This window comes from Myxine glutinosa, chromosome 7 (genome assembly GCF_964187855.1).
Source record: "Myxine glutinosa chromosome 7, kmMyxGlut1.1, whole genome shotgun sequence".
NCBI lineage: Eukaryota > Metazoa > Chordata > Myxini > Myxiniformes > Myxinidae > Myxine > Myxine glutinosa.
Window position 1 is genome coordinate 35137657 of NC_136267.1, and position 27565 is coordinate 35165221.

A 27565-nucleotide genomic window follows, 5' to 3' on the forward strand; every position below is an offset into this window, starting at 1 on the left:
TCGAAATTAAATTCCATTTCAATTCGACTATTAGAAGCGACAGCCATCAGAACCCTTAATTGTGAAGTCACCAATGGGCGTGACTGCATGAGTGTGTGACGTCACAGAGCGACAGTTATTTATCGCATTTGAAACATTGCTTCAAGATGGTGAGGACGTGTTTCTTCCTCGTTGCCTTGCTTTTCTGTTTCACACTCTACTTCAACCTCGGTTACCTGCTAGTACTTCAACAGGTGAGCTTTAAACGAGTGGGAAGATTTACGTGTACGTTTTAACGTGTTTAGAAGTGTGGTTTGAGAATCGAAGCTTCCAAGTGGATGGTGACATGCACAGCTAAGCTGCTCGTTCCCACCTCGCTGGAGCTGAGTTTTCTGAACCGAATGGTCCTGTTTGTGTGTGTGTGTGTCAATGTGTGTGACGTTGGTTGTTATCTCCACATGCGGGTTTCAGAGGTTGAACGGATTCCTGCCAGGTCTCGATATATCCACCTTTGTGTGTGTGTGTGCCATGTTTTTTGTGGAGTTTTACTTGAGCGTTCTGATGTGGAATGTGATACAACAGAATGATCGTTATGACCTCCTGAGTTGATTAGGCTTTCAATGTTTTTAACACACATCATGTTCAGGTGTATAGAGAGCAGCTTAATAGGTCCTTCCATGGCATGTCATTCAAAATAAACAACAAAAAGAATCATAACATTGTAACAAAGTATATAATAATTAATACTAATAATATTAACAACAATAATAAGAGTAACATCATTTGGCAATAATAATAACGAACGTACAATCCTCCCAGCCCTGCCAAAGCTCATGATTCGTAAAATTTAGCAGAAATACGTACATAATATATAGACAGTCCTGAAGACATTCATTACATCGGCAGAGGGATAGACCGGCTCTGAAATGACTGGTAACCATGGTGACAATAATTTTAAAATGACGGAATAACACGATAACACAATAATTATAATGGGAAATATACGGAAACAAATGACGAGCACTCATCATCAATGGGTTAACGAACATACTCGACATTAAATTCCATTTTTTTTTTGGTTTGTTTTTGTATACAGAGTCGAGGCTCGTGAAAGAGCTAACATTTATCAAACAAACAAATCAAACAAACAAGCAAACAAAGTATATAAAAAGGGGAGCGGTCGACAAGATGGGGAGAGAAGGGGAGGAGGCACACAAACACAACATTTGAGAGCAGGGACATCGGGAGATGTGTGGGAGGGAGAGGGATTGGGGGGAGGCAGGATAGGTATAAAACGAAAGGACACCAAGAACTTCCAGGAAAGAAGTTGGTATTTCAAAAAAGTGGATTTGGGGTGAAATTCGACTTCAATTCGACTATTAGAACCGACAGCCAACAGAATCCTTCATTGTGAAGTCATCAATGGGCATGACTGCATGAGTGTGTGACGTCACAGAGCGACAGTTATTTATCGCATTTGAAACATTGCTTCAAGATGGCGAGGACGTGTTTCTTTCTCGTTGCTTTGATTTGTTGTTTCATGCTCTACTTCAACCTCGGTTACCTGCTAGGACTTCAACAGGTGAGCCTTAAACGAGTGAGAAGATTTACGTGTACGTTTTACGTGGTTTAAAGGTGCGGTTTGAAAACCTTCCATGTGGATGGTAAAATGTGCAAGTGCTCGTTTCCACCTCGCTGGAGCTGAGTTTTTCGAACCGACTTCGTCGTGTGTGTGTGTGTGTGTGTGTGTGTGTGTGTGTGTGTGTGTGTGTGTGTGTGTGTGTGTGTGTGTGTGTGTGTGTGTGTGTCCGATTTCACCACCAATTGGTCCAAATAAGTTTTCCTGATCCAAAATGTTTTTTGCTTCCATCTCTCTCATATAGAAGCTGCCAGGATATTTCGGATACATCTCCGAGAGTCTGGTAAACCTCGTTACGTTTCAGGTATGACGTCAAACAACACTCCATCAATATGTGACAAATTTTCCGTGTAAGCAACAGTACACAAGTGTTTTATAAGAGGAGGTAAAATTCAAAGAGCAGAGATAAAGGACACCAGCAGGAACCTTACAAACAGGTAGGGAAGTGGGAAAGGCAGGTGAGTCGGCTGTGGAATAACTTTGTATCTCCTGAGTCGATATCTCTTCCACCGCACACTTCCACAACATAATAACATTGTCCAGACAGAGCTTATGACGTGGTGTTTTAAAACCTTGTGGTCTCCACACATCATTCGCCACAAACATAAACAATCTCGTCAGGTACAATCGTCCCAATGTTGTTCTTCTGAGTGACCACATGTGCATCAGAAAGAGCTGATGGACAATTTGTATCGAGCTCTGAGTTTACATCGTACACATTTCCGGGTGGTACTTTCCCTTCGACAGTAAAACACAATTCAGGAAATTCACTTTGACTGATACAAGATGTTTTGTTTATCTCTGTCTGTCGTACAGGAGCCTCCAGGTCTTTCTGACCATCTTTGGGAAAGATTCTTCAACTATGTTCCCTTCTTGAAGATAAGATGGTTTCGAGAGGGGGGGGGGGGCATTGGGATTCCCATGTTTGTATGAGATTATAACCGTGTGTAGCTTTTCTTGGTTACTTGATGCAGCTTTCTTCGCTGGAAGAGCATGGGACTTGATTTATTTGATAATCCTAGCCACCTGGGGTAATTGGTTAGGTGAGAGCGGATTGGTTATACCCTCCAATTGTGGGTGAGAGACGTGATTGCGTCTTGTTATTTATTTGCATGTTCACTGGGATTAGCAGTGCAGATGGTACATCAAGATATTTTGTTTGTGTCTGTCCTCCAGAAACCTCAAAGATGGTAGACCATCCTGTGGTGTGTGTGCACGTCTGTGTGCATGAGTGCATCTGTGTGCGCTTGTTGTGTGAGAGAGTACAACTTTGACTCGAGGACTCAAACTCGAAGAAGAAGATGAGTGAAAACCTATCCTTTTTGACATTGTTGCTCTTTCTATTCTAACGCAGCCCCGGAAAACAAACTGGATATCAAAACTCTCTCAGGGTAAGTCATTATGTTCCATTATGTTCATTTTCATCTTTGTTCTATTTGCCATACATGATGAGATTGCAGATTGAATCGAATTCACACGCATTGAACAGAACACCACAAGTGTAAGTATGTTTATTCACTTCTTTTTTTTGTATACAAGATCGAGGCTCGTGAAAGAGCTTACACTTGAACAAGCATGTGGTAAGATGAACCGATTGGAGCAGAAGAAGAGCAGCAGACATTTGCAGTGAAGTTCGTCATAACCAAGTCTCGAAGAGAAGATACTCCATTGACTGAGATCCGGGTCGGGAAATTGACAGATTGTGCCAGTCCCCGTTGGTCGCAGAAGTCCTTTGCTGAAGAGCCATGACTGGTGAGAGAGGAACCCACACCCAGCCAACTGGCATGGTGACAGTTGAAATCACCACATATGAGGAAGAGACGGTTGGGATGAGTGGATAGAAGTTGGTCCATGTTGTCAGACAGCGAGATGTAGATGGAGTCATCACTGTTTGGTGGACGGTACAACACACACATGAAAAAAAGGTGGGAGCGAAGGGGATGCCGTAGCCAGAGGTACTCCTGGGAGTGAGATGGAGAGAGGGCAGTGCAGGGCGAGTGAGGAAGAGAGTTTTTGATAAAGATAGCAACCACACCACCAAGACGAGGCTCAGGTCTATCATACCGGAGGAGGGAGTAACCAGGGAGAGATATTAAGGAATCAGAGACATCTTGAAGGAGGAAAGTTTCTGTTAAGCAGATCAAGTCTGGTTTGTCAGAAGCAACCTGAATGGAGAGATCAATCAAGTTTGAGCGAAGGCCCCAGATGTTTGAGGTCCATACCGTTAATGAAGAGGAAGGGGGAGCATCGGATACAGGACAGGGGAGGGGGGGGGGGTCGGGTAAGATGTGGAAGAGGAGGAGGAGGTAGGGAGAGCTGTTGAAGGTGTGTCAGAGATTTCAGAATAGTTCGGAGGAAGGGAAGGATGAGGAGGACAAGGGGTTTGATGGTGATTGGGTGAGGCACAGCGAGGTGTTGTTTGAGGGGGGGGGGGGCAGAGAGAGGAAGAAGGTTGGAGGAGATGGAGGTTGACAGTTGGAAGGGAGAGGAAGCAGGGAGGACGCTTTGAGGAGGAGGGGGGAGAAGGGAGAATTGGAGAAAAAAAAGTCGGGTGGGGAGATTTGAAGGGGAGAGGGGAGTTTTTAAGGAGAGGGGTGAAGGTGTAATTTAGGAGGAGCGAGGTGAGGGGGGAGTTTGGGAGGGGATGGTGAGGGGGGAGTTTAGGAGAGGTGGGGTGAGGGGGATGTTTAGGAGGGGAGGGGCGAGGGTGGAGTTTATGAGGGGAGGGATGAGTTTGGATTTTAGAAAGTGTTGGACAATTATAAATGGAAAACGAACATTTATTGCAAAATTAGTTTCTTGTGATTTTCAAGTCAGAGATCCTTTTGAAAACGTTGGAAGAACGAACGAACACGAACAAAGAAGGAAATAAATAATGTATATATGTGTATTTTTTTAATTAAGATTTTAAACAAAGGGTAAGATGTTCGGGGGAAGTATGGGGTGAAAAGAAGACTCGGAAAAACTGTGAGAGAACGAAAATAAATGGACTACAATCGACCGCTGAGAGAAGACAACAAGGCCTCAAGGCAGTAAACTTGAAAGACCAGGCCTCAAAATCGCGGCAGGAAATAACCGACGATTTTATACAGGTGTGCATGATTTACACCAAGATCTTCCTAGAGACAGACAGTAGGTACACACACCGTGACATAAAAATACAGTTTTGACAAAAATACAAACGGGAACAATTACTTAACTTTGATAGCATGGAGAGCGTGGAGATCTTCGAAAAAACACAACTTCGCCTGCAAAACCGGAAGCGGAAGTTCCCTTCTTCAGGCAAATTTCAGGTAAATTACCTTTTCTTCAGGTAAAACTTCGGGTAAATTACCTTGTCTAGTTTTGATCATTTATAACTTATCTCCTATTATTTGAAGCACAATGAAACCAAGAAACCACTTTCTCTGGGTTAATCTGCTGGTGGTCTTTATCTGAACTCCTCGCTCATGTTGCCAAGGAAGATAGGTGTTCAGGTCCCTCGTGCGATGGAATTGTTCATTGTCTACCAATGTCTTTGTAATTCACATTCAAGTACACAGATGTTTATATCAATATCCTTGTCCCCTAATTGATGTATGTATCTTTGAATCAATGAAAGTTGAAATAAGCCTTTTAACACTCTCTTTGCTCTTGTTTACAGGACTAACATCTTCCTGGAGCGAGTACTTCAACCGAGCCGCCACTCAACACTGGCAGATGGGAATGATGATGAATTACCAAAAATTTATTACACTTGTCGTGTTCCTCAGCCTCATCATCGAGGTATAAAAGTGATATAAGCTCATGGGCTTTGGTTAACAATCTCGTTGACAGACCATTTCAGAGTTTATTTTGGGTGAAAAAGTTCAAGTGATAAAATGCAGGCCCAAACGGAATTACACCTCAGATTGAACAAGTGATGCTAAACAGCAGGAGGTCATATACCCAAGGATCCATCGCTACTTGGTGGAGGAGTAGACCGTGGGGTTTGTGATTAGTCTCAGTCAAGATTGAGAAATGTCAGGTTTTAAATTTTAAAATATCCCAAAACAACAACCCAACAAAAATATGCCAAGACACAAGGTCCTCTCTTAATGTGTATTGTTTGCTGCTCTTTGTGTTACAGATCATAAATGGCTTCCAGAATCACCGACATCGCAACAAATGCTGTAAGTTCAAGCTTCTGGAATTGAGATTGGGGACATTTTACGAAAGTACACTAATAATAAAATTAAATTAACTTGAGGAATTGCCACTCCATCTGGTAATGATTTTGTTAACTCATTCACAGCCTGCACGGGAAAAAACTACACGAAGAGCAGAAGCACCGGGAGACGGAATGATGGGATCCCGGAAGTGGATGCTCTTATGGTGATCATGGAATCACAGCAGCATCACACATCGCGACCACCAGCTCTTCAGAATCAGACGGCCATGCTACAGAGAGGTGATGGTTTATCCACAGTGATGCAGAGCGGCTTCAGATCATATGGCATCAGATCAGAGGCCCGAGAGAATGTGTCTCTTGTGTCTCATGGAATGCAGAATGGAAATTTAGAGTTTTGTACAATCCTCAATTTGATGTCCATTTGGTTCACGACAAACAATCAGCAAGTGATCATCACTGTTCATGCATCCTGACATGTAAACACCCGATGGTGTATGATTGAATCGGATTCAGTCGGAATCGGAATACCCAACCAACTAGGAATACCTGTACAGTGTGAACTTGGCCAGTCAGCCTGTAAGAATGCACTGGGATCACCTGGATCAACTAAATACATCCTGACATCTAAAAGTTCCTCCCCAGTCCTTGAGCAACAGGGATGGTCTGATATTACTCACCATCTGGTATCACTAGTATCAGATAATGTAACTGAACAAGGCAACACTCATTTTGCAATAAATGTTCGTTTTCCATTAACCGTCCAACACTTTCTACAATCCAAACTCCACCCTCCCCTCCCAATTTCCCCTCTCCTCCAAACTCACCCCTCCCCTCCTAATCTCCAAACTCACCCCTCCCCTCCCAATCTCCCCCATATCTGAACTTAGTGATATTCTGTCCATTGATCTTTTTCTGTCACAATATCTGTTTCATGTTCATTTTTCCTCTTCTTTCCAGGATCTTCTCTCTGTCATGGTGAAGATGATGAGAGTACTTCCGGTGATGAGAGTACTTCCGGTGATGAGACTACTTCCATTGATGGTAGTTATTGCAGACCTGATCTTGGAGAGTACGAGGTGCAGCAGGTGGTGGTAAGCAAGACATTCAATTTCCTTTTTGTGCCTCTGTTACCGAAGTCGCCGGAGGCATTATGTTTTCAGGTTGTCCGTCCGTCCGTCCGTGATAGGTTTTCATTACCGCGATAACTTGAGAACTGCTGAAGGGATCTTAGTCAAACTTGGTGCAGGTATGTATAATGAGGTAAAGATTAACTGATTAGATTTTGGGGTCACGAGGTGAAAGGTCAGAGGTCATGTTTGGTAAAATCCTGTTACCGCAATAACTTGTGAACCAGTGATGTGATCTGCCCAAAGTTGATACAAGGATGTATTATGATGCTGAGATTAAATTATTTGATTTTGGCGTCAAGAGGTTAAAGGGTCAAAAGGTATCTGTGATAGGTCTACAACTTGAGAATGACTGAAGCGATCTAATTCAAACTTGGCACAGGTATGTATAATGATGTAAAGATGAACTGATTAGATTTTCTGGTCAAGAGGTCAAAGGTCACAGGTCATGTTAAGTAAAAAATTATGTTGCTGCGCCAACTCCTGAACCAGTAATGGGATTTTGAACACACTTGGTGTTAGTGTTTATGATACAAACATGAACTGATTGGATTGTGGCATCAACAAATTAAAGTTCAGAGGTCACGCCAGGTAAAAATGTGATAACTTGAGAACAGCTGATGGGATTTAAATCAAACTTGGTGCAGGTATTATAATGATGTAAACATGAACTGATTAAATTTTGGGGGGAAGAGGTCAGAGGTCCTGTTTCGGAAAAAATCTTTTGCTGTTCTAACTTGTGAACCGGCAATGGGATTTTGCCCAAACTTGGTACAAGTATATATTATGATGCAAAGATGAACTTCTTATATTTTGGCATCAAATGTGAGAATTGAGGTGATTTGGTGATTTTAGTGAGGTCAGAGGTCATGTCAGGTAAAATGTGATAACTTGAGAACAGCTGATGGGATTTAAATCAAACTTGGTGCAGGTATTATTATGATGTAAACATGAACTGATTCAATTTGGGGTGAAGAGGTCAGAGGTGCTGTTTCGGAAAATATCTGTTGGTGTTCTAACTTGTGAACCGGCAATGGGATTTTGCCCAAACTTGGTACAAGTATATATTATGATGCAAAGATGAACTTCTTATATTTTGGCATCAAATGTGAGAATTGAGGTGATTTTGTGATTTTAGTGAGGTCAGAGGTCATTGTCAGGTAAAATGTGATTCTTGAGATCTTCTGAATGGATTTAAATCAAACTTGGTACAAGTTTCAAGTTCACAAACGTACAGTCGTTCTGTCGACGATTTTGCGATTTCCCAATTTTGTACTTTGTGATGTATTATGGTGTTTCTATCAGTCTTGTAAGTTCTGAAAACGTTCGAGAATAAAAGTTCAGTCTTATCAAGTGATGTACGTGTGAGTTGAGGCGACGCAAGTCGGGTGGTGCTATAATTACGTGATGACATAATTGGTGGTATTACTCCATTTATTTATTATTCCAATTATTTCTTCCTTTTTAGTTCCCATGAGATATCTTAGTCGTTGATGTGAGCTGTCTAGCCTGGGTTTGAATCCCAACCCAGCTATAAACTGTCATTCCGGTGTTTCATAGGCCCTGTGATTCATCAATGTGTGTGTCGTCCTTCGGATGGACGTTAAACTGGTCATCCGTATGCCGGAATTAGTTGGTGGACTTTAAAGATCCCAAGATGTACTTCACAAAGAGGAGGCAAACTATCGCTGGCAACCTGAACACATTTCAAATTCCTGCCCCAACTTCCGTACGCTGAGCTGGAGTGGTGACCTGACCAGCATTGTGGCCAAATATCTGCTCTGCCTAGACTAGGAGTTTCAATAAAAGGAAGAAGAGGAGATGCAAGGAGTAAAGGAAGAAGAGAATCAGGGAAAGGAAGAAAAAGATGCATTGCTAGCGAAACGAGAGGTGCAGAAGGGACAGAAAGAGGAACACCAATTAGAGCTGGAATCCACTAATTACCACTAATTACCAACCAATTATAATTATCGTTGCTTGTATGTGTGAATTATTATCTTCATTATGCTATTTCTGTCTCTTCGTGAGCGCAATGTTTCTACCACACAGGTCGAGGTTCTTTCAGAACGCTTGATCATGCAAGATGATCAATTCGATGAGATCACCGTGAAAAACAACAAACTTTCGGCGGATCTCAAAAAAGTTTCCAGCACCTTGTCGGAAGTGGAACTTCAGCTCGAGGAGCAGCAACAACAACATGAGGAACAGCAACAGAAGAACGTTGAGAGCTGCCAAAAGGTAAATAACCGTTATCAAACATGTGGGACTACAGATGGCCAAGGTGGTGAACATCATGCTCACCTGCACATGTTCTGATGAGTTTTAACACCTTGCACGGTTCATGCTGCTCTTGAGACTTTCACAAATGGAAGACTGTTGATTGAGATTTGTGAAACTAGTCCACCTGCTAACTACAGGAGAGCCAGGAAGGGTCATTCCTCTTTGGGGTATTTCGATTACAGTCGATCTATGGTCGGGTCTCAAGAACATTGGGTGTGTGTTCATTTACCAAGCTTCTTGTGGAGAGATCGTCAAGTGGTTTAAGCATTTGAGCAAGCACTCCATTCAAAACCGTGAAGGAACGGCTGGCTTGGCAAGCGCGAGCTAGCTGCTTGGTAAAGGAGCACAGCCCGAGCTTGTCCCTTTCAGTTTCGCGTTAAACAGAAGGAGCTTGTTTCAAAAGTTCACTACGAAAAATGCCACGTTAGCGCCAGGAAAGGCCATGTTATTAACCCAACATTTGTGGGTTATTTAGAGTACAGTAGATCTTCGCTCAGTTCTGTAAGTAAACCTTCCTTCACGGATGTTGGGATTCCTCCAAATTTCTTAATTTAGTGTTTTAAAGAGCATTAGCGACTGTTTAAAAAGTTAATCACACGTGTTTGTAGTTCATAATAGCCGGCGAAGCCGGTGTTGTCAATAAACGCGTACGTATTATGTCGAAAACCTGATTATGCCTTGGCTTGAGAATTCCGAAGCGCAATGGAGGCCGCCATCTTGCGGATGCGGAAGTATGCATAACAAATTGAAAACGTTCAATAGGAATTTCTTTCACCCGTCATTGTTTGATTCACAATCTTATGCACCTCTAATTTATTATTAAAATACTTTAAGACCAACCTCAGCCCACACGGGCCTGGTTATCTTCAACGAAATGCGTCACCAAACACCGGACCCAATGAGAGTCGAGCATTTGAAAAAATATTTCTAAAACCAAATCACGCACTGGAGGCCGCCATTGACCGGATGCGGAAGTTTGCATAAACCAATTGCGAAAAAGTTCAATAGGAGTTTGTTTCACCCGTCTTTCTTTGATTCACCATCTCATGAACCTCTAATTTGTAATTAAAATACGTTAAGACCAACCTCGTTATCTTCACCGAAAATCGTCACCAAACACCAAAACCAGTGAGATTCGAGCATTTGAAAAAGAAAAATTTAAAAGCTTATTACGTGTTTCGGAGGGTGAAAACGGCATCCAATATTCTAAAATTGACGAAGAATTATTTTTTAGAAATCTCGTGGTCGTCGGGGATAGTTTTTCACGGCCAGCAATACGGTATAAGCGTTTACATATTTAGTTTAGAAATACGGATAGTTTGTCACGGCCGGAAATATCCGAAGTTGAGACGGAATTCACCGAATTAATCACTGCAAGCTAACTTCTTCTGGTGGAGGAAGCCGCAGTGCCCGGAGAGAACCAGTCCTGACAGCGACTGAAGTTAGAAGACGACACACATACTGTGAAAACGTATGTTGTAGCGGCTGCCGCTGGGTTTTCACAATCGCCTTGCACCTATCAAGGACGCGGAGCGATCACCATGCCGGGCTCGTCCAGGACGCCCGGGCAGGCCCGCGCTCAACTTGCCAGGCCTCGGTCGGGATGCCCGGGCATGCCCGGGCAGGCTCGCCCTCAACTTGCCAGGCCGCAGCCAGGACGCTGGGCCACGCCCCCTGGCGCCGGGCCTGGGCAAACCCCCTGGGAGAATAGATATATATTGCTGACCGATAAACGGGTTTTCAGAGTGCCTGAGTGTTTGATTTCATTAAAGCAACTCGGATGAATTCTAGCTTTTTGTCGCGTCCATTCTTCCGATCGACGTGGGAGCCCCAGCTCCTTCATTGGTGACCTATCGACATGGACACGGCAGTCGCCCTTAAACTGCCTACCTTCTGGGAGGCTCACGCGGCGGTTTGGTTCGCACAGGCGGAGTCCCTGTTCGCCCTGCGAGGCATCACGGCCGACGACACCCGCTTCCACCATGTGGTAGCTGCGCTCGGGTCGGCTACCGCGGCCCGCGCCCTGAGCCTCCTCGAAAGCCCGCCAGCCGCTGACAAATACGGCGCGATTAAGAAGCTGCTCCTCGATGCTTTCGCCCTCCCATCGGCGGAACGCGCACGGCGCCTGCTCGAACTGCCTGAGCTCGGCGACACGCGCCCTTCCGAGCGAATGGACTACATGCTTTCACTGCTCGGCGAGCACTCTCCGGCATTCCTGTTCCGGGAGCTGTTCTTCCGTCAGCTGCCTAACCCGGTACGCCTCGCCCTGGCAAGCACGACGATCACAGATCCCCGGGCCCTTGCCAGAGAAGCCGACAAGATCTCCGCCGCAGGACAGCGCATCGCAGTGGCGACATGGGACCCACCGCCGTCCGACGCAACACCCATGGCGCCCGAGCACCCGGCACGGTCGACGGCCGAACTGCCGACGCAATTGGCGGCCGCTCTACCGAGCCGACCACCTCCAGCACGATGACCGAGGCCTCCACCTGACCAAGCGTGGTGTTACTATCATGCCAGGTTCGGACAGAAGGCCCGAACATGCCGACCCCCGTGCACCTTCGGCAGGCCGGGAAACGGCCGGGCCGGCGTTCATTACCAGCCATGAGCGCCGGCCACACGGGCAACTTACTGTTCATCACGGATAAAGCGTCCAGACGGCGCTTCCTGTGCGACACCGGCGCCCAACTGAGCGTCATACCCGCCTCTGACCAGGACAGGCAATCCGCGGTTTGCGGCCCCTCCTTGGTTGCGGCCAACGGATCGACTATCCGCACCTTCGGCCCGCGCAACGTCACCCTCTGCTTCGGCGGCCAACGCTTTGCTTGGATGTTTGTAACCGCCAACGTGCCCATGGCTCTGCTAGGCGCCGACTTCCTCTGCGCACACGGACTGCTGGTGGACGTCCAACGGCGTCGTTTAATCAACGCTGAAACCTTCAGCTCCCTGGTATGCACATTGAGCAGCTCCGCGCCGACCGAGCTGGCATGCACCGTCCCGGCGGCGAACGAGTTTGCTCGCCTGCTCACGGAGTTCCCGGCCCTCACGCGGCCGACTTTTTCGGCCGTCGCAGTACGGCATGGGATCGAGCACCACATACCAACCACGGGCCCGCCGGTCTACGCCAGGGCCCGCCGCCTCGACCCAGCCAAGCTCGCCGTAGCGAAGGCCGAATTCGACGCGTTGGAGCACCTCGGCATCGTGCGGCGCTCCGATAGCGCGTGGGCCTCGCCACTGCACATCGTGCCAAAGCCGGGGGGTGGATGGCGCCCGTGTGGCGACTACCGCCGTCTCAATGACGCTACCACCCCCGACAGGTACCCGATCCCGCATATCCAAGACTTCTCCGCCCGTCTGGCGGGACGGGTCATTTTTTCGAAAATTGATCTCATACGGGGATATCACCAGGTACCTGTCAGGGCGGCCGACGTCCCTAAAACGGCAGTCATCACGCCGTTCGGCTTATTCGAATTCTTGCGGATGCCGTTTGGTCTCAAGAACGCGGCTCAGGCGTTCCAGCGCTTGATGGACGGCGTGCTGCGTGACCTGCCGTTCCTTTTCGTTTACCTGGACGACATCCTCGTCGCCAGCACGTCCCGGGCCGAGCACCTCCTCCACCTCCGAACACTGTTCGGGCGCCTCAGCGAGCACGGCCTCATCGTCAACCCGGCCAAATGCCACTTCGGCACGACGGCCGTTGATTTTTTGGGCCACCACATCACCAAGAACGGGGCCGTGCCGCTGCCAACCAAGGTCGAGGCCATCACCACGTTCCCGCGTCCCCGCACCATAAAGGCCCTGCAGGAATTCCTGGGAATGGTGAATTTTTATCACCGCTTCGTGCCCCGCGCGGCTCAACTCATGCGGCCCCTCTACGAAGCCCTCCGGGGCAAGCCGGCCAAGCACGACATCGCCTGGTCCGCAGCAATGGATGCGGCCTTCCAACGCTCAAAGCGGGCCCTCGCCGACGCAACACTGCTCGCTCACCCGGTGCTCAACGCTCCCATCGCCCTCACCACGGATGCCTCCGACTACGCGGTGGGCGCCGTACATGAGCAATGGGTGAACGGGGTTTGGCAGCCACTCGCTTTTTTCAGCCGGCAGCTCCGGCCGAACGAGCTCAAATACAGCACGTTTGACCGGGAGCTCCTCGGTCTACACCTGGCCGTCCGCCATTTCCGCCACCTCCTGGAGGGCCGACCTTTCACGGCGTTCGTCGACCACAAGCCGTTGGTTTACGCCATGGCCAAGGTCACGGAGCCATGGTCGGCCCGCCAACAGCGCCACCTCTCCGCCGTGTCGGAGTTTACCACGGACATCCGGCACGTCGCCGGCAAAAACAACGCCGTGGCCGACTGTCTTTCCCGGGCCAGCGCGAACGCGGTCCACCTGGGCGTGGATTTTGCGCTTATGGCGGCGGACCAAACCACCGACACCATGGTGCAAGCCCTCCGGGCGGCGGACACGGGCCTCCGCCTGGCCGACATCCCCTGCGCGGACACTGTCCTGCTCTGCGACGTCTCCCAAGGCCAGCCTCGCCCCATCGTGCCCGTCACCTGGCAACGCCGCATCTTCGCCTCCCTCCACGGCCTTTCCCACCCGGGCCGGAAAGCTTCCCAGAAGCTGGTGTCGGCGCGTTTCGTCTGGCACGGCCTTCGCCGGGACGTCCGCGATTGGACCAGCACCTGCACGGCCTGCCAACGGGCCAAGGTCCACCGACACACCCAGGCCCCGCTGGCACCTTTCACCGTGCCCGAACGACGTTTCGACCACGTCAACGTGGATCTGGTGGGCCCCCTCCCCCCGTCACGGGGGTTCACACACCTGCTCACCATGGTGGACAGGACCACCACGTGGCCGGAGGCCGTTCCCCTCATCTCCACCACCACCGCCGACGTAGCGCAGGCTTTCATCGCCACCTGGGTCGCCCGCTTCGGCGCACCGGCGGACATCTCGTCAGACCGCGGACCACAGTTCACCTCCGAGCTGTGGGGCGCGGTCGCCCGCAACCTGGGGGTCAAGCTCCACCGTACTACGGCCTACCACCCCCAAGCAAACGGGTTGTGCGAGCGATTCCACCGCTCCATGAAGGCCGCGCTCATGACCGGCCTTCAAGACGGCGGTTGGGCCGACCGGCTGCCGTGGGTCCTTTTGGGCCTTCGCACGGCCCCCAAGGAGGACCTCCAGGCATCCACCGCCGAGCTTGTCTATGGCCAGGTGCTACGCGTCCCGGGCGAATTCGTGCCCGACGCTACCAGTCCCTGGTCCGCAGCTCACCAGCGCTCGGACCTCCAGGAGGCCGCCCGACGGTTTGCCCCCGTGCCAACATCCCACCACGGTGACCCCCAGTCCTACGTCCCCCCAGCACTCCGCACAGCGGAGTATGTTTTTGTGCGTCACGACGCACATCGGTGGCCACTCCAGCCGCCGTACGACGGGCCCTTCCGGGTGCTGCGACGGGACGACAAGTCGTTCGTCATCGACATCGGCGGCAGGTCGGACCGGATTGCAGTGGACCGCCTCAAGCCGGCGCACGTGGACGTCGACCACCCACCACGGGTGGCCCTTCCGCCGCGGCGAGGCCGCCCCCCGTCCACGGTGCCCCCCACTCGACCGCCCACCACCTCACCGGACCCCCTCCCACGACCCGCCAGGGGTCGCTTCGGCCGGGTCATCAGGACCCCCCTCAAATTGACCCTGCCGGTGCAAGTCGATTCTGGGGGGACGTGTGTAGCGGCTGCCGCTGGGTTTTCACAATCGCCTTGCACCTATCAAGGACGCGGAGCGATCACCATGCCGGGCTCGTCCAGGACGCCCGGGCAGGCCCGCGCTCAACTTGCCAGGCCTCGGTCGGGACGCCCGGGCATGCCCGGGCATGCCCGGGCAGGCTCGCCCTCAACTTGCCAGGCCGCAGCCAGGACGCTGGGCCACGCCCCCTGGCGCCGGGCCTGGGCAAACCCCCTGGGAGAATAGATATATATTGCTGACCGATAAACGGGTTTTCAGAGTGCCTGAGTGTTTGATTTCATTAAAGCAACTCGGATGAATTCTAGCTTTTTGTCGCGTCCATTCTTCCGATCGACGTGGGAGCCCCAGCTCCTTCAATGTTAAGCCCAGTTAAAATTTCTTAAAATAGGCCTTAAGCTAGCACATCGTATAGTTACTTCCTTAAGCTTCTTGTGACATTTATTGTATGCAGGTATTGGGGAGGACTGCCTGCTCTTCTCTTTTACCAAGTCATACCAGGTACGGTACCTACACCGACCTACTATCAACTACCTAACCTACTGATGCCATAGTGATGGGTAAAATAGTGGCAAGAGGCTTTGGCTTCGCCAGCTCATTGCGGCTTTGCAGTCGGTACTAGTATTTTTACTTCCAGTAGAAGCTGTTGATCACACAGAAACGCCATTATAGCAATAAGATATTTATACACGTTATCACTGCAGGAAAAACACCTTGGGGAAGTCGGACATTATTAGTATGAATATTATTTTGTATTAGCATCAATAATATGCGATTATCATTAATTTTGTTATTAAAAGCGTCTTTGGAAAAACGCCACGATAAATCTTCTTTGGAAAAACGCCACGATAAAGCTAATTTAACATTTATATACACCTCAACGTTCAACCCCATTGACGGCAATGGCGGGGAAACTCGCCCGGGGGGAGAAAACCCCCTTGGGGAGCGGGGCAAATGAATGTGCTACAACCTTCATTGTGCAACCCTTCGTCATCCTGTCAGGTTTAGTTGAGATTGGTCTTGGATAAGTAACGACAGAATGTGTTGGCGTCAAAATTTCATCAGATCAGACACGAAATGGCGTATTTAGTGTGATTCCATGTGAACTTTGCACTGAAACCAGAATTGATCCCACTTTAGACTTGAGAAGACACCTCCATAAAGTATTGATTATGTGTAGATCAGAAAACAGTAACTTTAACTGTTGATTACACTGTCATGTACCACACAGGTCGAGGTTCTTTCACAACGCTTGATCATGCAAGATGATCAATTCGATGAGATCACCGTGAAAAACAACGAACTTTCGGCGGATCTCACGAAAGTTTCCAGCACCTTGTCGGAAGTGGAACTTCAGCTCGAGGAGCAGCAACAACAACATGAGGAGCAGCAACAGAAGAACGTTGAGAGCTGCCAACAGGTAAAGAACCGTTATCCAACATGTTGGATTACAGATGGCCAAGGTGGTGAACATCATGCTCACCTGCACATGTTCTGATGAGTTTTAACACCTTGTAGGATTCATGCTGCTCATGAGACTTTCACAAGTGGAAGACTGTTGATTGAAAGTAGAACAGAAAACAAACTTTCCTGTCAATGACACCGTCATGTTTCTGTCGCACAGGTCGACCTGCTACCTGAGCTGTTGAAAGCAAATGAGCATAAACACCATGGGCTCGCTGTCCAATTTGAAGGACTTTCAGGGCATCAATCACACCTGAGCAGCAGGTTTGCTGCATTGGAACAGCAGCAGCAAGAACAGCGAGAGAGGCAGGAGCACCAGGATGTTGATTACCATCAACAGGTGAGCAACCGTTATCAAACAATGTGGGACTTGCTCTGCAATGTGTAACTGGTGAACACAAAAGAGCAGATACCAAAGAGTTGAAGATAATGTTTCCCTTGATGTGTCTTATGTGTTTTAATCACTTGCAGGTGACGCAGCTGGAGACGGATTTGGAGGATCGAGACAACCGCTGGAGAGACGTGGCCGTTAAAAACCACAACGCCATGAAAGCGATGTACGAGCTGTTCAAGTGGATGGAGAAATTGAAAGAGAAGGAACAGGTGTGCCGAAAGAACCAGCAGCAGGTGTATCCATCACAGCCAAATAAGGTACCGCAGCACAATCTCAAGAAGCCAACACAAATACTACAGTTAACCCATGAAGTGCTCCATTTACTGCACGTTCGGCCATAAATGCTTTTTGTTAACGGCTTTTCTCCACCAATTAGAAGCAAGATTTCCATAAGTTACCTGGGAATTACACATTGTAAGAAAAGTCATGATTCGTTCTTTTGGTTGACGTCAGTTTAAACTCATTTACTGGAGGATAGTGGCCCAACGCTCTTTATGGGTTGACAATGCTTATGGGTTGACAGTGTTTATGATAACAGTTTATGGGGTAACTTTAAAGGTTAAAAACAACATTGTTGGGCAGTCATCAAAACACGGAAACCAACTCGCATTTCTGAACATTCGAATCATTTTCCAATCTGGTTTTACTTTGGAACACGATATTTACTGGTGAAGAACTCGTCCTCAGGTTCGGGTTAATTCCGTCGAAAATGGCGTATTTTAGTCTAACTTGTAATATCGACTTTCACCACCAGGAGGCGCGACACGATAAACATTTACATAGAGAGAATTGGTGTACACGTCCACCCTGAACCCTGGGGACTGAATTGTTTTTACCCTCTAAAACTTTCCTGTGCACACCCTTCATACAACCAAAAGTTTTCAACTCATTCTGTCCAGTGGTTCTGGAGTGCATGGATGTCAAACAAACACACAAACAAGTACAGATACATTCAAGTACACCGACCCAATGCCAAATAATTAAATATCCTACAGCGCGGCATGTCCGGGCGCCCATGGCGCCCGACAATACCGCAGTGCAGATCATAGAGACTGCATTGGGAGGGAGAGGTGTACGCTAATTGATTGATTAATTGTATAATTAAAATCAATAAAAGATTATCACAAAATATTTTCTTAATAAATTGGCTAATAGCATAACTAAACCACTAGTGCTTCATCCGAAGATGTTTCTTTTAGAAATGTAATTAAATATGTCATCAATAAAAAATTAAATAATTGATTGATTAATCAATAAATAATTAATCGATTAAATGATTAATCAATAAATCAAATATATCCTTGATAGCCACATCACTTGGTCGCTGTCATGTCCAAATATTAGCTACCCAGCTCAAAAGGTGCTTGAGATATTGGCCAAATGAGAAAGAAAATAAATAAATGATGAATAATGAAAATAAATAAATAATAATCATTAAAAAATTAAATTATCAATCATTTTGGTCACAGAACACATAAACCACGACCATTTCATCAGAATCTGTAACTGAAAAAAAAAAATTTGGGTCATTAATCGAATAATTAAATGATTAATCAATAAATCAAATATATCCTTGATAGCCACATCACTTGGTCACTCATGTCCAAATATTAGCTACCCAGCTCAAAAGGTGCCTGAGATATTGGCCAAATGAGAAAGAAAATAAATAAATGATTAATAATGAAAATAAATAAATAAAAATCATTAAAAAATTAAATTATCAATCATTTCGGTCACAGAACACATAAACCACCATCATTTCATCAGAATCTGTAACTGAAAAAATAAAAATTTTGGTCATTAATCGAATAATTAAATAATTAATCGATTAATTGATTAATTAATAAATCAAAAATAGCCTTTGCAGCCAAATCACTTGGTCACTCATGTCCAAATATTAGCTTCTGAGCTCAAAAGGTACCTGAGATATTGGCAAAATGAGAAAGAAAATAAATAAATGATTAATAATGAAAATAAATGAATAAAAATCATTAAAAAATTAAATTATTAATCAATTCGGTCATAGAACACATAAACCACCACCATTTCATCAGAATTTGTAACTTAAAAAAAAAATTTTTTGGTCATTAATCGAATAATTAAATAATTAATCGATTAATTGATTAATTGATTGACAAGAAAGAAAGACAAGTACAGATACATTCAAAGTACACCGCCCCCATGCCAAATAATTAAATATCCTACAGCGCGGCATTGCCGGGGCGCCTCTGGCGCCCGACAATACCGCAATGCACCTCATCGAGGCTGCATTGGGAGGGAGAGGTGTACGCTAATTGATTGATTAATTGTAGAATTAAAATCAATAAAAGATTATCACAAATTATTTTCTTAATCAATTGGCTAATAGCATAACTAAACCACTCGTGTTCATCCGAAGATGTATCTTTTAGAAATTTAATTAAATAAGTCATTAATAAAAAATTAAATAATTAATTGATTCACCAATAAATAATTAATCGATTAAATGATTAATCAATAAATCAAAAATATCCTTGATAGCCACATCACTTGGTCACTGTCATGTCCAAATATTAGCTTCCCAGCTCAAAAGGTGCCTGAGATATTGGCCAAATGAGAAAGAAAATAAATAAATGATTAATAATGAAAATAAATAAATAATAATCATTTAAAAATTGCACTATCAATCAATTCGGTCACAGAACACATAAACCACCACCATTTCATCAGAATCTGTAACTGGGAAGAAAAAAAAAATTTGTCATTAATCAAATAATTAATCCATTAATTGATTAATTGATTAATTAATAATTTATTAATCAATAAATCAAAAATATCCTTGATAGCCACATCACTTGGTCACTCATGTCCAAATATTAGCTTTTGAGCTCAAAAGGTGCCTGAGATATTGGCCAAATGAGAAAGAAGATAAATAAATGATTAATAATGAAAATAAATAAATAATAATCATAAAAAATTAAATTATAAATCAATTCGGTCAGAGAACAAATAAACCACCACCATTTCATCAGAATCTGTAACTTAAAAAAAAATTTTTTTTTGTCATGAATCAAATAATTAAATAATTAAATAATTAATAAATAAATAAATAAATAATAATAATAAACAAATTAAATTATTATTCAATTCGGTCAGAGAACACATAAACCACCACCATTTCATCAGAATATGTAACTTATAAAAAAAAAATTTTTTAGTCATTAATCGAATAATTAAATAATTAATCGATTAATTGATTGATTAATTAATAAATCAAAAATAGCCTTTGCAGCCAAATCACCTGGTCATTGGCATGTCCAAATATCAGCTTCCTAACTCAAAAGGTGCCTGAGTTAATGGTCAGAAGAGAAAGGAAATTTAATTAATTAAATAAGTACTTAATTAATCGCTAATAATTAAATAACTCCTCAATTAATTGATTAATCAAAAAACAAAAAAATAATATTTTTGACAACGGACTTGCTCACTACTGTGCCGAAATTTCAGCTTCCGAGCTCAAAGGATGGCTGAGATATCGTCCGGACCAGTGTTTCCCAACCGTTTTCTGATCGAGTACCACTTGGAGGTCCCGTACCGTCGCCGCGTACCACCTGGTTTCAGAAAAACCCAATCCGCGTACCACCTGGTTCCAGAAAAACTCAATTCGATAAGATATCAGGCTTATTTCAATTTAATGCGAGGGCTGCATCTGTTTCTTCTCCACCAGCTGGTCGATGCGGGGCATAACTTTGCTCACAGCACATCGGAAATCATGAAATATATCAGAAATCAGAAATAAAAAAATTATCAGGCCAAATCATTTTTTTTAAAGGTTGTCGCGAACCACCTGGAAGGCCCTCGCGTACCACTAGTGGTACGTGTACCACAGGTTGGGAAACACTGGTCCGGACAAACAAACAAGAAAGAAAACAAGAAAACAACCAGAGTGAAAACCGAGTACTCCCTTTCAGCGTTCGTCACTGCCGAGCTCCCTTCGGTGCCCAGCAATGACGATTTGCAATGCCTGGAGATGGCAAAGGAAAGGAGCGGTGTACAACAGAGTGAAAACTGAGTACTCCCTTTCAGCATGCGTCACTGCCGAGCCCCCTTCGGTGCCCGGCAATGACGATTTGCAATGCCTGGAAATGGCATAGGAAAGGTGCGGTGTTCAACAACCAAGAAAACAAACAACCAGAGTGAAAACTGAGTACTCCCTTTCAGCGTGCGTCACTGCCGAGCCCCCTTCGGTGCCCGGCAATGACGTTTTGCAATGCCTGGAGATGACATAAGAAAGGTGCGGTGTACAACAAACTATAACTGCACTCAGTAGAGACATACCTCCGCAAGGTGAACAGGTCACGTTTTGTATCCCAGAGTAGACCAGAAAATCACAATACAGAATCACATTTAATCAAAATCATCCGTCCACAACTTTTTGACAAATCCGGCTTTGTAGCATTTTTGGCCCAATCTCCCGATGGTGAAGAATCGCTTAAAAATTATAGTAGCCGTATCCGGAGCTTCACCAAAATCTAATAATTTCGTCCTGCTCACGTCTCTGACAAATTTCGTCCGCATCCATCCACAAATTTTTGAGATATCTTGTTCACAAACGGACAGACGGACAGACAAACTGACAAACGGACAGACAGACAGACAGACAGGGGTGAAAATATAATCTCCATCCACCTTTGGTGGCGGAGGTAACAAACACACAAACAGACAAACAAATAAACAAACAATCAAACAAACACACAAACAAACAAACACACAAACAGACAACAACACAAACAAACAGACAAACACAAACAAACAAACAAACACACAAACAAACACACAAATGGACAAACACACAAACAAACACACAAATGGACAAACACACAAACAAACACACTAACAAACAAACACACAAACAGACAAACACACAAACAAACACCAAACACAGAAATAAACACACAAACAGACAAACAAATAAACAAACAGACAAACACACAAACAAACACCAAACACACAAACAAACAAACACACAAACAAACACACAAACAAACACACAAACAAACACACAAACAAACAAACACACAAACAGACAAACACACAAACAGACAAACAAACACACAAACAGACAAACACACAAACAAACACACAAACAGACAAACACACAAACAAACACACAAACAAAGACTTCTCCAGTGATAAATTGGATGATTGCTATTATTATGATGATTATGATGATTATTATGATTATTATTATTAATATTATCATTTTTGGAGCAGGTGCGGTGTTCACTTTACAGTATTGTCAATTTCATGTTCTTCTGCTGCTGTTTTATTTGGAAAACTCTTCATTTGTTTCCACAGGGTGCTCGCGTTGTTAAGCACGTCGTCCCAAGTGGTCTGGACCTCAAAACTTCCAACAATACCTGGAGGTCCAGCAAGAAAACAGGGATCACAAGTTGTGATCAAGTGAGTTTGGTGTGTTCTATTTGAGAGGATGCTCATTTGTGTCGATTTCACGTTAAAACATCAAACTTTCCTTTCTTCTCTCATTTATTATGATTATTATTATGATTATTATTATTAATATTATCATTTTTGGAGCAGGTGCGGTGTCCACTTTACAGTATTGTCAATTTCATGTTCTTCTGCTGCTGTTTTATTTGAAAAACTCTTCATTTGTTTCCACAGGGTGCTCGCGTTGTTAAGTACGTCATCCCAAGTGGTCTGGACCTCAAAACTTCCAACAATGCCTGGAGGCCCAGCACGAAAACAGGGATCACAAGTTGTGATCAAGTGAGTTTGGTGTGTTCTATTTGAGAGGATGCTCATTTGTGTCGATTTCACGTTAAAACATCAAACTTTCCTTTCTTCTCTCATTTATTATTTTGACACCTCACCAATGACACCTCCTTTGTTTTATTCCCATTTCCTTCCCCAAGGATGTATGTCGACAGTTTCGAGTTCTCCTCAACAAAATGACACCGGAAAATTTTGGCCGCCTCATAAATCAGATGAAGAGGGTCAATATCACCAAAGAAGAAGATCTTGAGGACATTGTACAGCTTGTCCTGGACAAGGCGATAAAGGAATCCAAATTTTCTGAGGTGTACGCACACGTGTGTCACCACCTTGCAAAGGTGAGTTAAGTTAACCACTACCACAACTCATGAGAGGAAGAACACCATACCAACAGACATCATTTTCTGAAACTTGTGAAATATCTGCTCTGCGCCCCTCCTCTCACCTCCTACCACCTCCTACTACCCCCTCCTACCACCACCCCATCCTACCCCCTCCTACCACCCCCTCCTAACACCTCCTCCTACCATCTCCTACCACCTACTCCTACCACCCCCTCTTACCATTGCCCTCCTACCATTTTCTCCGACCACCGCCTCCTACCACCTCCTACCACCCCCTCTTACCACCTCCTCCTCCCACCTCCAACCACCTCCTCCTACCACCCCCTCCTTCCCCACTCCCCTTTCACAAACTGATACACAGTGTGCATTACTCTCATTTCCTTGGTGATATTTCCTCCCAAACTTGTTTACCCTCCATTACAGGCCTCACTGCACTCCTTCCCTTCTTTTTTTCACTCCCTCTATTATAGGCCTCACTGCACTCCTTCCCTTCTTTTTTTCACTTTTGATTTTCTCAATTTATCTCCCTTGACCCACACCTGTTTAGAAAGTATTTAATAAACAGGTACCCCCTTTTCTTCAACAACATCCACCATTCTTTGATGTTTTCATAGATTGAGGTACAAGGAAGAGATAAACCTGGAAAGGTCCTCAACTTCCACACGCTCCTCATTGAAAGCTGCAAGAATGAGTTGAGAATGGGGAATGATGCGAACTCCAGCTCGGATGATGACGCATCCAAAGAGAAAGGTCGACAGCGCGCGCTGGGCCACGTGGTCTTCATCGGGGAGCTTTTCAACGCACAGGTATTGGACGAATCATTTATCACCAACACAGGTAAGGGATTGCTCCAGGATGGGAATGAGCAATCTCTCGAGTGCTTCTGTCGTCTCATTGGAATTGCTGGAAAGGTCATCGACTCGACGCAAGCCAAAATGGTAATGAACCTTCACTTTGGAGTTTCCATAAACACCTTTACTCTTCAACTTCCCCTTTAAAATCATCCTTCTTGCTCGTCTTCGTTTTGCTCACCGAGCACCATGTTTTTCTGTCTTCACAGATGGATGAGTATTTCACTTTTTTGGACAAATTAATGAAGGAGCGGAAAATGGTGCCACGCATCCGTTTCATGCTCCAGGATCTGGTAGATCTTCGTATGGTAAGTCACACCTATCGTCCTCAGGTGTGCCAATTCACAATGAATACCTGTCTCAAGCCGTCTACCGTCCCGGTTCCTCGAGCTCGGTCATGCTGATCTTTAGACTCCCTGTCCTCTTTTCAGTGAATTCCCAGACGGTCTTCACTGTTTTGTTTTAAAATGTTTAAACTTCCTTCTTCCGTGTTGTTTACTCTCTTCTATTACAATTCACTCTTCTTCTTCTTTTCAAAAGGCTGTTTTCAAATCGCTCTTTTAAATCATTCCCTTTATAAAAGTTTAACCTCTTACAGTTTTTCCCTTCTCAAAACTCTAAACTCACCTTCATTCCACCCTTCCTCCAACGTTTTCAAATGTATCTGACTTGAAAATCCCGAGAACCCCAGTTTGTTTGCAGTTGATGTTCGTATTTCATTAATCGCTACTTTTGTACATCTTCAGTGCCAAACCCTTCCCTGTCTGTTCCCTCCTCTCCTGGTACTCGCCCCGATCCTACCAACCCTATCTCTTACCAGCATCCCACTCTATACCCCCATTCCATCACTACCTGCCCGCTACCACTCCCTTTCAAAACTCCCCCCACACCCCTTCCCTTCATTTCTCCCCCATAAACTCTCCCCTTTAAATACCCCCCCCCCCCACACCCCTTCCCTTCTAATCTCCCCCCTCAACCCTCCCCTTCAAATGTCATCACGCCAGCTGGTTGGGTGTGGGTTCCTCTCTCACAAGCCATGGCATCTCAGCAAAGGACTTCTGTGACACACTGGGACTGACACAATCTGTAAATTTCCCGACCCAGATCTCAGTCAATGGAGTATCTTCTCTTCTAGACTTGGTTATGACAAACTTCCCTGCAAATGTCTGCTGCTCTTCTTCTGCTCCAATCGGTTATTCTGATCATGTGCTTGTTAAAGTGAACATCTCTCTGGCCATTCTCAGAGAGCCTCCTCAGCGCCGACAAGTCTGGCATTTCACTCAGGCCGACTGGCACGGTCTGCAAGCAGCCATCAATCACCTGGACTGGTCTCCCATCTCTACTGCCTCTGACATCAATTCTTCCTGGGAATTCTTCCAAAGCAAACTGCTCTCTCTCATGCACAGATTTATCCCATCTCGTCTTCAGTTGTCTTACCCTTCCTCCCGTCCATGGTACACTGAGTCTTGTGTTGAGGCAGTTGCCCTGAAACAACTTGCCTTTGCCTCTTCGAAGGCTAATCCAACTGAAGGCAATCTCAGTTCCTTCCACCAAACTCGGAACAAGTGTGTGTCTACCCTCAGGAGTGCCAGGAAGCACTATCTCTCCACACTCAAGAATGAACTCTCAAACCTGTCTCCTTCCTCCAAATCCTGGTGGCGTCTGGTCAAATCCGTTTCTGGTGCTTGTTCCCCCTCCCTTACCTCAAATGGTGACACAGTTGACACCGCACGTGACAAAGTCAAATGCCTCAACTCTGTTTGCTTCAAAATCTTATGTCCCAAACCCATCTCTCTCTGTTCCCACCTTACCCAGTCATACCCAGCTGCTCCTGTGCTCTGTGTCCTTCTCTCCCGACAAGGTGGAGAAGTTTTTTCAAACCTCGACTCTGATTCTGCAACTGGACCAGACGACATCAGCCCACGGGTCCTAAGATCCTGCTCTGCCGCTCTATCTCACCCTCTCTCTATTCTCTTCACCCTCTCTTTTGCTCAAGGGCATCTGCCATCTGCTTGGAAATCAGCCAGCATTACCGCTTTACACAAAAAAGGTGCAAAAACAGATCCTTGCAACTACAGACCAATCAGCCTGCTCCCAATTATCAGCTCATGGAATCCAATATTGCTTCTGATATCAAATCCTTCCTCTTCACTAATGGCTTGATCTCTGATCATCAATTTGGATTCAGACCAGGTCACTCCACTCTGGACATGCTGCTTCTGCCGTCTCAGCAATGGATGGAGGTCCTCAATGCCAAACAGGAAATCAGAGCTGTCCCCCTTGACATATCACGTGCCTTCGATACGGTCTGGCACCCAGCTCTGCTCACCAATCTCCCATCCTATGGTATCCATGGAAACCTCCACTCATGGCTTGCGGACTTCCTCTCCGGTCATAGTCAACGTGTGGCCCTGAATGGGTTTTTCTCATCTCCCCTTCCTGTTCAGGCTGGAGATCCCCAAGGCAGTGTTCTGGGCCCTGTGCTTTTTCTGGTCTTCATCAATGATTTCTCCGACTCTCTTGAAAATCCTCTCTATCTCTTTGCTGATGACTCCACTCTCTGCCGCTCCATTCCTCATCCCTCAGATCGGCAGTCTGCAGCCTCCTCACTCTCTGCAGACCTAGACAAAATCACAGACTGGGCAAACAAGTGGAACATGCCTTTCAATCCTGACAAATCTCACACTCTTACTATGTCTCTCCGAAAAGACCGACTGGACAACCCTCCCATCTACTTTCTCAACAATCCTCTCCAAGAAGTTCTGTCGCTCAAGCTCTTGGGTCTCACTATCTGCCATGATCTTTCTTGGGAAGACCACATTTCCAAGCTGGCCTCCAAAGCCAGTCGCCGACTGGGCATCCTCCATCGTGCGAAGTCCTTCCTTGGCACACCTGAGCTTCTCACCACATACAAGGCTTTCATCCGCAGCTCAATGGAATACTGTTCTCCCCTCTGAGCCGGTGCTCCTGCCTCACACCTAGCTCGGCTTCACGCTGTTGAAACGAAAGCTTTCAGCATCATTGGAATCTCCTGCGATGAAGTTAACTCCGAGGGCCTTTCACTTACTCACTGCAGGCAGGTTGGTGGTCTTTCTGTCTTCTACCGACTCCTCTCCGGCCTTGCTCCCACAGCTCTGTCTGTGCTCTGAACCCCAAATATTCCTACAGGTCGCACAAGATCTGCCTGCAACCCTCTTATAGTTAAACTGCCAAAATCTAGGCTCTCTGCTCACCTTCACTCTTTCATTCCTCTTTTCTCCCGCATCTGCAACAAACTCCTTCACTCTCTTCAATCCCACTTCTACCTCCAGGTCTTCAAAACAGCTGTTCACCACCATCTCTTGTGTTCCCACATCCAAAACATTGATCTTTTTCACCCCCGTTAATCCATGCCAAGCCCACCTCTTGAAATTCCGTTTTCTTTCCTGAAATCCCCTGTAGCGTCCATCTTGTTTATACCGTGTACCCCGCCACAGCCCTCTCCCTTCCACAGATCTCCCAATGTGCATGTTCTCTACTGTTGTGCTTCCCTCTCTCCCCCTCTTGTGTCCTGCTCCCTTTATTATATGTTTTTATACGAGTGTGTGTTGGCGCTTATACGAGCCTTGACTTTGTTTGAAAATAAAATAACAAACCACCTGCATCCATAACCACAGGTATGCTCTTCCCTTCCTTAGCATAATTGGATTCCACGCCGAAAGGTCGAGCGACCAAACTACCTCCAAACGATACGTGAGGAAGCTCGTGCAGAACAGCGATGAAGGAGATCACACCACCACTGAAGTTACCATGTGCTGCTCTTTTATGACACAGCACA

The 27565-nt window shown here is 45.8% G+C and overlaps 1 protein-coding gene across 1 annotated transcript; it reads left to right on the forward strand.

The window, feature by feature from the left end:
• Positions 1-1519: 1519 nt before the first annotated feature.
• Positions 1520-27565, forward strand: LOC144893054 (uncharacterized). The gene is made up of 16 exons (XM_078782671.1): positions 1520-1561; positions 1863-1922; positions 2973-3009; positions 5262-5383; positions 5727-5769; positions 5892-6047; positions 6726-6859; positions 8945-9133; positions 16152-16340; positions 16545-16724; positions 16856-17035; positions 22116-22220; positions 22443-22547; positions 22694-22891; positions 23512-24056; positions 27426-27565. The coding sequence occupies exons 1-15, from the start codon at positions 1520-1522 to the stop codon at positions 23893-23895; spliced, it is 2124 nt and encodes a 707-aa protein (XP_078638797.1). The 3' UTR covers positions 23896-24056; positions 27426-27565.